Source organism: Raphanus sativus, chromosome 7, assembly GCF_000801105.2.
Source record: "Raphanus sativus cultivar WK10039 chromosome 7, ASM80110v3, whole genome shotgun sequence".
In the NCBI taxonomy this organism is placed as follows: Eukaryota; Viridiplantae; Streptophyta; class Magnoliopsida; order Brassicales; family Brassicaceae; genus Raphanus; species Raphanus sativus.
The window spans coordinates 12,098,199-12,114,633 of record NC_079517.1 but is presented as its reverse complement, the minus strand read 5'-3'; the positions used below and the strand labels follow the sequence as shown (position 1 = coordinate 12,114,633).

Genomic DNA, 16,435 nt, shown 5'->3' with positions numbered 1-16,435 from the left:
CTATTGACGTTGTGAATAACAAGTTATCTTCCAAGTCTTTCTCTTGTCTTTCAAAAGTATCTTTTTTTAAGCTTCTTCTAGCTGTCAAGTAGTGTCTTGTAATGGTTCTTCACATGTGACTCTGGTCCACATTACATTACAACACACATACGTATTTTCTACGTCGACTTAACCCAACTTGTGACAAATATTTTGCCCCTTGACTCATAACTCCAACTACCGAAGTAAACGAGTGTCTTATTGGCGCGTGATTTGCTCTTTTCTACTTACTTGAGCCACAAGTTAAAACTGAAGCTTGATGTCACCAATAGCTCACTCTTTTTGTCTGCTCTCTGTTCTTCTCAAAATCTTCCGAGACACAGTCTGAATCCCCCAGGCTTTTTCCTTTAACAACCCGAAATCTCCGCAGCCAATAGATATCAATGTGTAAATCATCACTAAGTCACCAGCGATCCAATGATGCAGAACAGGCAGGCAAAGAAAAGATACATTTTGTTTGTTTCTAAGAGTGGTCCTTGTGTTTGGATGTCCCAAAAGCTTATCTCCATCTTTCGAATGTTCACCACACAGTTTATCAACAAACCTCTCTATATAATAAACACTGAAGAGAAGGAGAGAAGAACAGAGAAAAAAACAGAGTCAGTTCTTAAACCAATCAATCAAAATGTTGCGCATTATCTTCCTCTTATCTCTCCTTTTTGCTCTATCCAATGCCTCTGTTCAAGACTTCTGTGTGGCCAACCTGAAACGTGCTGAAACCCCTGCGGGTTACCCTTGCATTCGTCCCATTCACGTCAAAGCCAAGGACTTTGTCTTTTCCGGTTTAGGCACTCCTGGGAACACTACAAACATCATCAGCGCTGCCGTCACGCCCGGTTTCGCCGCTCAGTTCCCGGGTCTGAATGGTCTAGGCCTCTCTACAGCTAGACTTGACCTAGCTCCTAAAGGTGTGATCCCAATGCACACTCACCCTGGTGCCTCTGAGGTTCTTTTTGTCCTTGACGGCTACATTACCGCTGGGTTTATCTCCTCTGCGAACTCTGTCTACGTTCAGACACTAAAACCAGGACAGGTCATGGTTTTCCCACAAGGTCTGCTTCACTTCCAGATCAATGCGGGGAAATCAGCTGCTGCAGCCTTTGTCACTTTCAGCAGCGCTAGTCCTGGTCTTCAGATTCTAGATTTCGCGCTTTTTGCAAACAGTCTTCCTACTGAACTCGTCTCTGGTACTACTTTCCTTGACCCTGCTATAGTCAAGAAGCTAAAGGGTGTTCTCGGAGGAACTGGCTAAAAGATACTTGTGCTTTCATTGACACTTTTCTCTTTGATGGGTTCTTGTCTTCTATGTTTTGTAGTCCTTGTAATACCTGTCTACATCATTACATTGTATGTGAGTTTCTCAATTAGGATCCTGAGTTGGTCATACCGTTTATAGCATTTGCTAAAACTTAAGCATCGACTTCTCTGAAACCTTCCAACAGTGAACTTAGATAATAATAAAACAAATATAGGACCAGGCTCTCACATGGGTCTCAGTGGTCACAAATCCATAAAGCTTAGATCCGACAATTGCAATGTTTCTACATGATATGTATGACTTAAACCCACAAGGACCATACAAGAAGGAGACATGATGAGTACAATCCTGGTTCAGTCTCTTACTAACTTAGATCTATCACTGGGAATGAAGAACTCAATGGATAGTTCTTTCATGTTTTGCTGACATAGTTTTCTAAAGTGTATCGTCAAGCTTGAGAATCTATTAACTCTAATTAACTCTAGTTAGCATCCTTAACATATCAAGGTTAAACCATATGTATCTGGTAACTATTAGCAGGTTTGAGATTTGATATTCTTCAATTTTTATATGCAATCTACTTTCTTAAACTCTGAATAGTTTTCTAATTATCATTTTCTCATTAAAAACTCCAAATAGTTTGATTTAAGGTGCCGTTGAAAAGGTCTATGAAGCCTACACGATTAGGTAACAAGTTCTAAACTCTCAGTTTTTGACAAATCTGTTTTTGTCTTAAGAATGAAAAGAAAAGCTCTTACCAAATTAAAACTCAACTCTAAATCTAAGGGTCCTAAAATCTTAAATTTATCTAAACTCTATAGAATCGAAACAAATTAATCTTTTTAAATGACATCTAGTTTTTTTAAAAAATTTAAGATTAATTTCTAATTATTATTTTTATGAACACTAAATACTTATGATTTTTTTTTTAAATACTTATGATTTAAAATGCCGTTGAAAAGGTCTATGAAGATTACTTTAGCAATTATATGTGTGTATGCACAGACGTAATATGTTGAAAATAGAAACAAATAATTTGTGGCCGCGTGAATTCAAAACATAAAGGGACTTAATGAGTTTAATGCTTATACGGTTATACTTTATATTATATCGGTTATATATCTATACTATTAGAATATAATTGTTTATCTTAGCCATAACATATGTGTTATATTACTAAAAATGTAATTATACTTATGAAATTATTAACATCTTAATAACAGTAATTTAGTTGGGTATATATATTAAAAAAGAGTAGAGCATCATTTAGAGAACAATTTACGACAGTAATTTAGTTTAGATATATATTAACATCTTTCTTTAGTATATTCACGGTCCATAGTAAGTATCTTAAGCAAAGCATTAATACACGTGATTATATATCTTTGCTCTAATATAGATGAAGGTCAAAAGTAACTCTAATTGACGGCCACACTCCGCAGCTGCTGCAAAATAAACATTCATTTGATTTTATGTTTATCTATTTCAAATATACTCAAAATCGGGATGTCTTATATTGAAACACCTGAAATCATGATTATATTCCTCTCTTTTTCGTTTCTTAAATCATTTTTCTTCATGTGACCTTTCATGTGGTAAAAAAGGATGGACAGAAGTCAACAAAATTTGCATTCAAATTCAATAATTCACTGCTAATTTCTAATATGTTTCACACTCGAAAAAAGTACCATTATTTTCATCCATATTTTTGTCCATATCTATTATTACATTTTTATTTTTGAAAAAAAAATATTAGTATAAAGCAAAAAAAAAAAATATTAGTAATAACGCTGCGCCATATACCGGCGACATATACACGAAGGCCAGCCACTGGGGCATGCAGGATTCACCATATCTATTATTACTAGCCGGTCCGATTTAATTAGATGCATTGATCTCATTCATATCGTTCTTATTAAAATCCATATATATAATCCTGTAATAATCAAGTCTAGTGCAACTTGAATTCCCAGGTCAAATTAGTTAAACCAACTATGTTAGCAAAGCTTGGTTCAATTTCAATTATCTTTTTTTGACAAAAATTTTTCTACTATATTTGAAATGATATATCTACATTAAACAAACATATATATATAATATATATATATATATATATATATTATAAAATATATATATGTTATCATGTATATGTGTAATATGATATATATATACACACACAATAATACAACATAGTTTTACGTTTGCCGCATCTTAATAAGCAATTGGTAATACAATATTAACCAATTTAGATTTGCTTCAACATAAAATACAAAACAAATTTCGAACAGAATTTTCTTGCGCATGCAATCATATTTTACATATGAGTATGACGTTCGTAACAGGAGAAAATTTAGTGGAATTCTACACTAATTCTATCATTTTTATTTAAAATTACTTGAATTCTCTTAATCTCCAAAAAATGAAACAATAATGGGTCGGTATATCATGTCATGAGGTTTCAACTAGTGTCGAATCTAAAAATATTTTTAAATAGGGCGGAAATATTTTTTATGTCATAATCTGAAAAATTAAATAGTGTATAACACTGTACGAGTAGAAAAAAGGAACATAAGAAAATTTGAACTTTGGTTTAGTGGGGGCAAATAACAATATTTAACCAACTAAGTTAGAGAATCTTAATTGATCTAATGTATTTAAGTTTGTTTTTAATATTTGTGGTGGCAACTGCCTCTTGTTGTATAACGTGCATCGGCCACTGATTTCTATTAAAAAATCACTTAAATGGGTGAGTTTAATAAACAAATTGTTCAATTTTTTTTATTAATCGCAATAGTAAACAATTCAGCCTAACGAAGAAAACAGAGGACACCATTGTTTCAAGTCAGTGGTGTGGCCAAAGCCAAAGGTATTGGACTGCACATTATAATTTTTCCAACTTCAGAGAGAAAGAGACAAAAGATAATCCAACTTAATATCCCCTAGACTATATTTGCGAAGTGATTTTGCCACATGTCCTCTTTACAATCGTTTTTACAAAAAAATTGTGACATAGCTATTAAGATTGATGACATGTCATATAGTTAAATATGACATGGACAATTACATTTAATGATGATATATTTTTTTGGAAATATTTTTTAAAATATGGCAATAACACATATATTACCTTTAATATTGATTTATATTTTTGGTAAACTTTGTAGAATATGGTAATAACTCATAAATCACCACTAAAATTAATTTATTCAAATATGGAATTTTGAATTTCGAAATATTATATAATTTTACTTTTATATTATATAATTTTTATTATCTAAATTTTTCTAAATTTTCTGCATTTAAAAAAATTATAATTTTTTAATCTTAATATCATTAGTTTTTTAGATATCTACAAATTATATAAATATTGTTTAGTTTTAATTTTTGATCACTATACAATTTTTTATCCCCTAGACATTATTTACGAAGTGATTTGCCACATGTCCTCTTTACAATCGTTTTTACAAAAAATTGTGACATGGCTATTAAGATTGATGACATGTCATATGGCTAAATATGACATGAAAAATTACATTTAATGCTGATATATATTTTTGAAATATATTACATTTAATATTGATTTATATTTTGGTAAGCTTTGTAGAATATGGTAATAACTTATAAATTGTCACTAAAATAAATATATTCAAATATGACATTTTGAATTTCGAAATATTATATAATTTTACTTTTATCATTATACAATTTTTATTATCTAACATTTTCTAAATTTTCTGCATTTAAAAAAAATTATAATTTTAATCGTAATATCATTAGTTTCTTTTGGATATCTACAAATTATATAATTATTGTTTAGTTTTAATTTTTGATAACTATACAATTTTTATCCCTTAGACATTATTTGCGAAGTGATTTGCCACATGTCATCTTTACAACCGTTTTTACAAAAAATGTGACATGGCTATTAAGATTGATGACATGTCATATGGCTAAATATGACATGGAAAATTAAATTTATTGCTGATATATATTTTTGGAAATATTTAAAATATGACAATAACTCATATATTACATTTAGTATTGATTTATATTTTTGGTAAACTTTGTAGAATATGGTAATAACTCATAAATCATCACTAAAATAAATATATTCAAATATGACATTTTAAATTTCGAAATATTATATAATTTTACTTTTATAATTATACAATTTTTATTGTCTAAATTTTTCTAGATTAAAAAAATATATAATTTTTAATCGTAATATCATTAGTTTCTTTTAGATATCTACAAATTATATAAATATTGTTTTGTTTAATTTTTGATAACTATACAATTTTTATAGGGAAACTAGGGGACATAACCATAGCAAAAAATAAATTAAGTACATAACCATTACAAGACATGTGTTATAATATACCATGTATTATTTACAATATATACAAAATTACCCTCACTTCTTACCATCCAACACACGCGTTTCTTTTTCTCTTTTTTGTTTTCTTGTTCATCATCAAAACTTTACGGAATCGTTAAATCCGGTTAGATTGAAGAGTATAGGATCCCGATCTCGCACGCGGTATAAGCATCAGATACAACAACTGATTGTCTGATTATTTTTTTCATATATTTAACCGGCTTACAATTTTGTTACTTTTGATACACGTAGATTAAGAAACAGAGAGTGCACAGAACTATTGGAAAAGATAAACAGTAAACGTAGCGTTGTACTATTCTATTTGATAAACATAGAATATAAATAATTTCTTAGTGTTTCATCCTTCTTCTCCTACAACTTCCTCTCCCCTTCTTTCACGGCGACCCTCCCCTCCCTACTCCCCCTTTAGGTTTATGATATATGGTTTGGGTTTAGGGTTTAGGGTTTAGGATTTGGGATTTGAGTTTAGGGTATATGGATTTGTGTTTGTTCTGTTTGTTTTTGCCTATACTATATTATATTTGTAAGTAGTATAGAATAGGACTTGAGTTTAGGATATATGGTTTGGGTTTAGGGTTTAGAGTTTGAGTTTAGGTTTAGGATTTGGGTTTATGATTTAGGATTTCGGTTTAGAGTATATGGATTTGGGTTTAGGATTAAAGATTTAGGATTTGGGTTTAGGATTAAGGATTTAGGATTTGGATTTAAGTTTGGGTTTAGGGTATATGGTTTGAGTTTATGATTTAGGGTTTGGGTTTAGGGTTTAGGATTTGGGTTTAGGGTTTAAGATTTGTGTTTGTTTGTTTATTTGTCATTGCCTATATATTTGTAAATAGTATAGAATAAATTATGGTATAGTGTTTGCTATAGTGTAATTGTCTCGCCCCTCCCTTTTCTTTCACGGCGACCCTCCCCTCCCCTACTCCCCCTTTGGGTTTAGGATATATGGTTTGGGTTTAGAATTTAAGGTTTAGGGTTTGGAATTTGAGTTTAGGGTATATGGATTTGTGTTTGTTTTGTTTGTCTTTGCCTATACTATATTATATTTGTAAATAGAATATAATAAGATTTGGGTTTATAGTTTGGGTTTAAGATATATGGTTTGGGTTTAGGGTTTAGAGTTTGAGTTTAGGGTTTAGAGTTTGAGTTTAGGGTTTATGATTTGGGTTTAGGATTTATGATTTGTGTTTAGAATATATGGATTTGGGTTTAGAGTTTAGGATTTGGGTTTAGATTTAGGATTTACGATTTGGATTTAGATTTAGGATTTACGATTGGATTTAAGTTTGGGTTTAGGGTATATGGTTTGGGTTTATGATTTAGGGTTTGGGTTTAGAGTTTAGGATTTGAGTTTAGGGTTTAGGATTTGAATTTATGGTTTAGGATTTAAATTTATAGTATATGGATTTGTGTCTGTTTATTTGTTTGTCTTTACCTATACTATATGGTATTTGTAAATAGTATATAATAAATTATGGTATAGTGTTTGCTATGGTGTAATTGTCTCTTTAGCTTTCGCAGTGTCTTTTTTTTTGTCACTGTCGCGGTGTTTATACTACATCATATATATTATAGTATAGTATTAGTTATCGTGTAATACACTTACATACGTGAATAGAAATGTGTTACTCTCTTTATTTTCACGCGCACGCGAGTGTAAGGAGAAAACAGTCAAGATTTGGTTCTAATTGTCACATCCCATGACTTCTACTTTGCTATGGCTATATTCTTTATTTTGGGGTCTCTTATGAATATTGATCAAATTCACCTTTATTATATGATTTTTAGTAATTTTGTACAAGTTGGTTTAATACATTTAACCAAAATAAATATATAATTTTTATCTAAGATTCTAACTTTATATATAAACATACATATTCTTAAATATAATTTAAAATAAAAAATATTTTCTCTTAATTTTATGCTTAATTAAATGATATTTATATTAATTATTGGTCAAATATAATAAAATTATAATATTAATAAATTACATTTTTAAATATAAAATTTAACTTTTAAACAATTTATTACTGCACATGGTGCAGGAAAACACCTAGTTATTATTAAGAGAACTAACATAAACTATGTAGCAGAAGCAACATTCTTCTAGATGAAAATGAACATATGATAGTTATCTAACCATTTCATTAAAAATTTACAAGTGTATTATAATAAGCAAAAAAAAAGAAGAGAATGAGATGGTTTGAGATAGTCAAAGAATTTTCTAATAGATCCAAAACTGTCAATGAAAGAGTATTGTGCACATTATAATAACACACACTAAGCTATCTGTTATCAAAAATTAATGTAAGAATTAAAATATAACCAACCAATAGACTAAAAACAGGAATATAATCTTTCTTTTTTTGGTAGACTAGTTTGGGAATTATGCAACTTTTTAATAGAGTTGAATTTTTTGTTTAAAAATTAAAGTCTGAAACTGAAAAATAAAGAAGAATGAGTCTAAAAAATCTTATTCATTTGGACATTTTATTCACTATTAACTATGCTTAGTGGTTGATATGATGCCTCCTTAAAAATGTCCTTTTAAGACTGCAGACTTACTTTTGAAAGTCTTCACCTCTCTCTCTCCACTTTCTCACTAGCCCTTTTCGAAGAAGTTTCACCATCTCCTATATATATCCATAAGAAGAAAACCATTAACAATATAGACAGACAATATCTTCTCAAAGAAACAAAAGAAGATACATTCTCTCAGATGAAACGAATGAGATTTTCTTGGAAGAATGTATGCCTTCCCATAAGCTGCATCAACAGCACAAACCAGAAGACTACAAGTACAACAAACCCATCAAAGGAAAGACTTCTTATGCTATCCAAACAAACCTCTGTTCCAACCAGAGTCTACCTGTCGGATTTCAGCAATTCAACCATCTCACTCAACGACTTCTCAAACTCTTTTCTCATAGGCATTCGCATCTTCACCTTTGAAGAGCTCAAAACGATCACACAAGGCTTCTCAAAGTATAATTACCTCGGTGAAGGAGGATTTGGGGAAGTCCACAAAGGGTTTGTTGATGATAGCTTCAAGACTGGTTTGAAAGCTCAGCCTGTTGCTGTTAAGGCCTTGAAATGGGAAGGTGGACAAGGCCATAGAGAGTGGCTGGTAATACTATTTTTCTCTATCTGCATATTGATGAAACACATTTCAACTATTATATGTCAGCCCATATGAGAATGGGATCATAAATCCCAAAAATAAACGGTTCTTTGGCATTATGCAGGCTGAAGTTGTAATCCTTGGTCAGTTGAAGCATCCCAATCTTGTGAACTTGATTGGATACTGCTGTGAGGATGATCATAGGCTTCTAGTTTACGAATACATGGAACGAGGCAATCTGGAAGACCATCTATTTCAAAGTGAGTCAAGTTAAATCATAAAAAAATATTGAAATATGATTGCTATAGCTAGAGAGATGCAGATTACTAAAAAGTATGAGTAATGTTTGGTGCAATGCAGAGTATGGTGGAGCCTTACCTTGGTTAACAAGAGTGAAGATTCTGCTTGGTGCTGCGAAAGGCCTTGACTTCCTTCACAAGGAAGAGAAACCTGTCATTTACAGAGATTTTAAGCCTTCCAACATCCTCTTGAGCTCGGTAATTCAAAAGCTTATCTTCCTATCTTGCATCACAATATACTTATTGTCATGTCAAATGACATATCTTACATATGAAAATTTCAGGATTACAGCTCTAAGCTTTCAGATTTCGGCTTGGCCACAGATGGATCAGAGGCAGAAGACTCAAACTTTACCAACAGTGTAATGGGCACTGAAGGCTATGCCGCTCCAGAATACATCTCAGCAGGTCATTTGACGACTATGAGCGATGTGTTCAGCTTTGGTGTGGTGCTTCTGGAGGTGCTAACAGCTAGAAAGGCAGTGAAGAAGTATCGGTCGCAGAGAGGGAGGAAGCTAGTGGAATGGGCTAGACCCATGTTAAAGCATCCCAACAAACTTGAACAGATCATTGACCCGAGTTTAGAAGGGAGATACTCGCTTGAAGGCATCACAAAAGCAGCTGTCTTAGCGTACCAGTGCCTGAGCCACAACCCTAAGTCACGGCCCACTATGGCCACTGTTGTCAAGACCCTAGAGCGAATTTTAGACCACAAAGACATACAAAACGGAACATTTGTGTACATTGTTCCAATAGCAGGTGCAAATAAAGTACATGACATCAAAATGTAAGGATGATGTCAAAAGTCACAAAAAAAAGGGAAACAGACAAGGAGGCAAAAGTCTGCCCAAGACATCGAGCATGTCGAAGGAAGAGACGTAAACACAAGGCAATGAGGTCTCGCTCCGTATACTCAGACACCACTCTGTACAAGTGTCTAGGAACCAGTTAATATACACCCACGCGGAGTAACTAATCACACAGAAGATAATTATTTGTTTTTTATATATATATATATTAGCAGATGTTGTGATAGAAAAGTAGCTTAAAAAGTGAGCTACGTAGATATTTTAGCAGTCAATTTTCAGTTTTGTAACCACAGATGTATAAGTCTTAATTGTATGTGTTTTCAAAAGGGATATTATTACTTGGATTTTTCCACCACAAAGACTCAACATCATATCCTAAATTGACTGTAGTTCACCAACAAAGAATTTCAAAGTTTGTTCTCCTAGTCAATGTCTTAGAATATGGGTACATATGCAAGCATGTTCCAAATTTCAGACAGCAGCCAGATTAGATGACATACCTTGGTTACGAGGAAAGACTTTTTAGTCCCACCGAACCCCACTCAAAAGACTTGTAGAAAAAAAACACTTTATGTGGTTGCTTATGTCACCTCTAATTTTCTACATGCCCCTGATTGACAAAACAGGGACAAGAAGCAACCATTTGGTGTACTGGTATATTTCTAAGGAGACTTCAAACAGATAAACAGGTTATATATATATATATATATATATATATATATATATATATGTCACTAACAAAAACTGAAGCTACACAGAGAAACTGCAAGAAGAAACGAGTCAACGGCTTTTGTTAATTATCAAATTTTCATGAGATCAGGTAGACCATTACAGACCTATTACTGCCACTGGCTTACATCATCAGTTTTTATTTTAATTTATATCATCCTCTGAAACAGAAAATATGTAAGAAAACTCTTTGGAATCTTGACTTGAAGACGCGTTCTTTCTCCGGTTATATTGAATATTGTTTACCCCTACCATTACACCAAGGATTCTTTACAACAACCGCTCATGATAGTAACACTATAAGACCTCCAAATACCAAATCTATTTCAACTTGTTATTTCTTTTCCTACTAGGCTTCTTTTTGACTAGTCGGTTTTTAGCATCCTCATCTGTTTGATCTCGTAGCCAGTCCGCATGGTACTTGTCATCGTATGGGACAACCTCCCCATCAACGAACGGCTCTCCTACAGAAAAAAAAAAGATGCAAACAAATAGGTAGACAATATTTAAATCTTGAGATTTATGGGTGCAACACTCGATCCTATAGAGTCGTACAAGCAACCAGAAAAAGAGCCAAAAGACATGAGTTTTCGGAAAAATCAATTACTAAGCAAGCAATGTTATATATTTCATGTTCTGAAATGGGTAATGCAGCAAACATGCACATGTTATGATTTTGAGGAAATAGAAACAAGACTTAAGCAGCAAATCAAACCTCCATATCCACCGTCACCACCGTCCACTAAAAACGAATCTGGTAGAACCCATCTAACATCAGGCAGAGCTGCAAGCAAAACACAAGCCACGGTTACAGCATTTGCACTCAACCCAGGAAGCTAATAAATAAATAAATAAAAAAATCCAAAGAAATTTTTTTTAAAAAAAGATCTGTATCGATACATCTTATCTTGTAAGTCAAAGGCTCATGAACTCTGCAGCCAAATGCATAGTAGTACTTAGTGGAAACAGAGTATATCGATTTCTTAGCTTCTTCTTAGCTGCACACAACAAGCAACCACATTCATAATATTACCACAAAAAGCTTCAATCTTTTTAATTAAAGATCTTGATTGGTTACCTCCCTAGAGCCATGGCTAGCGTTTTGATAAAACCTTGTACGATGTCGTTTCGAGGTGGGTATCCGTTGGGAGGCCTCATGAGCACCAGCCAGTGCTTGTAAGCGCAGCCTTCGACTAAACTCGGCACTCTAACTAACTCAGAGCAACGAGTCGTGTCCGAGTTACCGGAACCAGAGAACTTCCGGAGAACGGTAATAATTGAGCGAGTCGAAACCGGACTGCTGCTGCCGTCAAGTTTAACGGCCTTCTGATGATGCTCGTCATTGATACGGCCGAGTGTCAAAAACGATGAGACCTCGATAACGTTTAGACCCTCCAAAGTGTTAGTTTGGTTCTGCGTTTTTGTTTCCCGAGTCATAAACCGGTTTTATAGTTTACTTTGGTTCAGTTTTCCGGTTCATAATTTTTTTAAATAATTTCTTGTCTAATCATACTGTATGTAAAAGAGTCAAAGGCATCCCCAACGGTATCACTCAGCACACTTCAAGTGTTCAAACTCCAACTCTATTGATACTAGAATTTAAAAATGCTTTTATGTGAATTTAACATGTTACACTTAGATAAATCTCCAGAAACTCAAGACATACATTGTTTGTTATTTTCTATTTATTTATTTATTTATTTTGTAGGGTTTTACCCCGAAGAAAACCCTTCCAAAAATTATCAAAAGCTCAAAACAAGCTTAGGCCCAGGAGGGGATCTGGAAATAATTTTCAACCAGCAATAGACGCGCGGTTAGTACCTCATTAGCTGTGTCATGGCTCCAAACGCAAAGATTGTTTGTTATTTTTGATACTAATGTATTGGTTATTGGTGCATAACATGCATTGGTTTGTTACATAATGTTTTATAGTCTTGCAAGATTCCCAAAATCTACACGACCTCTTAACATTTATATCTCAAAGCGCACCTTTCTTTCGTTTATACTTGTATGTACTCTCTGAGTTCTTTTACAGAACCATGTTCGATACGCTACTGTAGATATTATGTATCATTTGTAGGACAAACCGTAGTAACGCAAAACCCATATTCAAGAGAAAAAGAAACACATCCTAAGAAACATACTAATAAAAACAACAACAGATGTTGCACAAAAAAACAACAATAGATGCTCGATAAGCGTATATTGTAGTAACTTCTAACCAAGAAACATAGGAATGAAAGATGAAGTTCAATTTTCTCGTTGCCTAAAGTTATTGTTAATGAGACATCCTGATCGTCCACGGCTAATGACCAACCATGCCCGTTCACTCGATCTGATGGTCGGTCATTAATTTTTTCAAAAGTTCAAAATCATTATTTACTAATCCTCTAATCACCTCATAACATTTTTCCATTCTTTGGTTTCATTCGTAGCATATCGAAAATCATTTCTCGACATGTCACTCATCCTTTCACTATTCTAGTGCACGATTAACTCTGGAGTTTTAATTGGATGGTTAACCAAAAAGGTGAGTCAATTTTGATGACATAGGTAGCCAAATCAATTCTCTTAAAGTTTTCTATAAATCACAACTCGGGATGTTACAATTCACTTCCACTCAAAGAGGGTACACTTCCACTCACAGAGGGCAACATCCCCGTTGCGTACCATGACATGTCTCAAGATGCCTCTGAGATCAGAACCGAGATGGTTAACTAGCTCTGATATCACTTTTAGCGCTCCGACCGCCCACGGGTAATGGGCCACTCACGCCTGTTTACTCGGCCCGTGAGCCCATCCAACGATTGGTCCGTCAATTTTTTTGAAGGCTCGAAATCATTATTTACTGATCATGCAATCACCACATGACATTTTTCGTGTTTTGGCCTCATTCGCACGATATCGCGAATCACTTTCCGAAAAATCACCTATTTTTCCATTACTTCAGTCTAAGTACGCTTAACTCTGAAGTTTTAAATGGATGGTTGACCGAAAAGGTAAATCAACTTTGATGACATAGGTAACCAAATCAGTTCTGTTAAACATTTCTATATTACAACTCGGGATGTTATGGAGACAAACATTCAGTATATACAAAACGAAACTTGCGTTATGTACTTCTTTTACATTTATTTATTTTGGTTCCTACATTCAAACCCTTTTCGGTTAGATAATAACTTTAGAAAATATTTCTTCCGTTTCATTCTAATTGTCGTTCTAGATTTATGCATATAAATTAAAAAAAATATGTGATTTTATATATTTTCAAAATAAAAACATAATTACCTATACTTCTAACCATATTTCAACCAGTAAAAAATAAGCTCGAGAATATTATTAATAAATTTTGCATTGAAATTCTAAAAACGATATTTATTTTGGAATGAAACATTTACAACAACAACTAAAATGAAACAGGAGTAGTATATACCAAGTTGAAGGAAAGTTACTTGTTAGGTAGTTGAAATGTGAGTCAATGTAGTTAGCCAATTTGTGAGTGCCCTGCAGTACCCGCAATTATGCTCAAGTAAGATTCTTATTTTTGATTTTCGGATAATAATTATTTCGAACAAAAATTGATTTATCTTTATTTTATCATTAATAAAGGGAAAAAACTTTTGCATGTGAAAATTTCCGATTCATACGCTGCATTATTCCTTTTTGATCAAAATAATTAACTAAAGTTAGGGGAAAATCAGTGTGTTGTACAATTACAACATGCATGGTCAATTTGATCAAGCTCTCTTCTCGTCGGTTGGTTTTTTCTCCTTTTTTTTGGAATTTTATCAATTAAGAATGAATTTTTCATTCGTCAATCACATGAAACTTGGTTTTCACTCTAAATCAGATAGAATATATAAAATACGTTTATTCATATCATATCACATATATATCCTCCAAATATATGGAGTTAAGGTCATTAACGCACCATATAATAAGATTTTGGTCTAGTTTAGCAACAAACTGATTTAACAATCGTAAATGCAAGTGCAAATTTTCTTGTTATTTCCGATACAAATTCCATCCATGTTGTACTTTTGAAGACAAAGTGGTGTGCATTCTTGAAAACTGCATGCTTTCCTAAGGTTTGGATTCATCCTGCATATTTTCTGTGCATTTGGCAAAGCCAAAAAAGCTAAAGACAAATAAAAATATTTAACAAACCTACAAAGTAATTTGAGTATATTATACTAACGAAACGAAATGCTTAGTCGAATAGTATTCTAGCCTAAAATCTTAAGAATGTGATGTACGATAACTCCAAGTGACCCTTTCAAAAAAAAAAAAAAAACTCTACTTAAAGAGATCAAGGGATACGAAGCATACATATTCTTACCTGAGAGAACAAACATGGAGATGAACAGATAAGAACACAAGAATTTTGTCATGACCTGTGAATAATTAGAAGACTATGTTAATACAATGATTGATTGTTTGATATTTAAAAAGACAATGTAAAGAAAATCATAACAATTAATTTGCAAAACCATTATAGTAAAAAATATTACATTTTCCAATTAATGAAAGACATTTAACTGTCTTTGATGCTTAGATATCTTATCTTATGTGAATATCCAACATAAATTAAATTTCAATCACTCACCTTCATTATTTTATCATTTTTATTTATCATTTGATATTTTTAAGTTAGTAAAATAAATAACATATACCAAGCATTTCTGGAAAATTTTTAAATTATTATTTAAATAAAGATATTACTGATTAAATCTGTAATATCAAATACTTTATATCGGAATGTAAAATATTATTAAAATAAATATATACAACAAAAAATAATTGTTACCCATTAAGTAGTCGATTATAATCCTTTTAAAATGTATTAGATAATAACATTAATCATATTTCTAAATTTTTGACATCACAATATCTAACTGATCCTACATTTTTAATACCCATTCCAGTTAATATATTTCCAGTTTATATGTATACTTAGACACTTTTTGACAAGATACGCTTATATATTTTTCTAAAAATTAACAATAAAATCTCCTACCAAATAATATATTTCTTAAAATTAACAATAAAATCTCCTACCAAATAATATATTGATATATGAATTTGTTTTCTGTTAGTCACAGATACACATACCCTATATTAGTTTTAAAGCAAAATTTGGTTAAAGCTCAATACCAAATTGGCTTGAAAGATCATTCAATTCTTTACATACTCTAGATAAACTCTGAAGTTTCATATATAAATATTAACAGTAATTATTTTAAACAAACATTATTTTGTTATTCACTCACAATGACACAATCCCAAACCTTCTATCAATTGTGGAAAAGAATAAATAAACTTTTCTAAACAAGAGCAAACCTTTTCATTTTAAGTTTGAAGCATTTAGCCCAAAAATGTTCACAGGTAAACAAATCATGCAAAACACACATAAATACACCAATTTTGATTACTGACAAAAATTTCCAATCTGAAAACCGCGTTCTTTCAAGGGTGTAACTGGTAGCCAAGATTAGGAATGTTATGAACAAAAGGAATCATAAAAAATGAAATGAACGTCAACGGAATAGTGGAAGTTACGGAATAAAAAATATGGGATTCCATTCCATCTCATTCCATCATTCATAAACATTTTTAATCATGAATGTTTTATAACTATATTCTATTTTTCTCCATCTATTCCAAAAGGAATCAGTGTAATGACATTTGATTTTCATTCCATTTAAATGGTAAAAGAAATTTGGAATCAGTAGGAATAAGTCATTCCATGCAGTTTTATTCCAAAAATTGGTAATCCAGTTA

General features: G+C 32.2%; 2 protein-coding genes, 1 non-coding gene and 2 pseudogenes across 3 annotated transcripts; 2 read left to right on the top strand and 3 right to left on the bottom strand.

Annotated features, from left to right (window-relative positions):
• The first annotated feature begins 607 nt into the window (after nt 1-607).
• On the top strand, nt 608-1,423 carry LOC108834059 (germin-like protein subfamily 3 member 1). Its single transcript, XM_018607426.2, has one exon. It carries the CDS (start codon nt 665-667, stop codon nt 1,289-1,291), a length of 627 nt encoding a protein of 208 aa, XP_018462928.1. The 5' UTR covers nt 608-664; the 3' UTR covers nt 1,292-1,423.
• A 6,960-nt stretch (nt 1,424-8,383) lies between these two features.
• Nucleotides 8,384-10,241, top strand: LOC108834061 (putative receptor-like protein kinase At1g72540; annotated as a pseudogene).
• A 472-nt stretch (nt 10,242-10,713) lies between these two features.
• On the bottom strand, nt 10,714-12,026 carry LOC130497431 (multiple organellar RNA editing factor 7, mitochondrial-like; annotated as a pseudogene).
• A 336-nt stretch (nt 12,027-12,362) lies between these two features.
• On the bottom strand, nt 12,363-12,510 carry LOC130498274 (U4 spliceosomal RNA). The gene has a single exon (XR_008937190.1). It is a non-coding gene; the product is annotated as a U4 spliceosomal RNA (small nuclear RNA).
• A 2,115-nt stretch (nt 12,511-14,625) lies between these two features.
• LOC108834062 (putative defensin-like protein 162) lies at nt 14,626-15,045 on the bottom strand. Its single transcript, XM_018607428.2, has 2 exons — nt 14,994-15,045; nt 14,626-14,792 (listed from the first exon to the last, which is right to left on the bottom strand). The coding sequence occupies exons 1-2, from the start codon at nt 15,043-15,045 to the stop codon at nt 14,626-14,628; spliced, it is 219 nt and encodes a 72-aa protein (XP_018462930.1).
• Between the last annotated feature and the right edge of the window lie 1,390 nt (nt 15,046-16,435).

Bases quoted from the DNA above. Each gene is read 5' to 3' on its own strand.
- LOC108834059 (XM_018607426.2), top strand. From the start codon at position 665: ATGTTGCGCATTATCTTCCTCTTATCTCTCCTTTTTGCTCTATCCAAT.
- LOC108834062 (XM_018607428.2), bottom strand. From the start codon at position 15,045: ATGACAAAATTCTTGTGTTCTTATCTGTTCATCTCCATGTTTGTTCTC. The intron at 14,793-14,993 runs GTAAGAATATGT...ATTTGTCTTTAG, and splicing joins CTCCATGTTTGTTCTCTCAG to CTTTTTTGGCTTTGCCAAAT.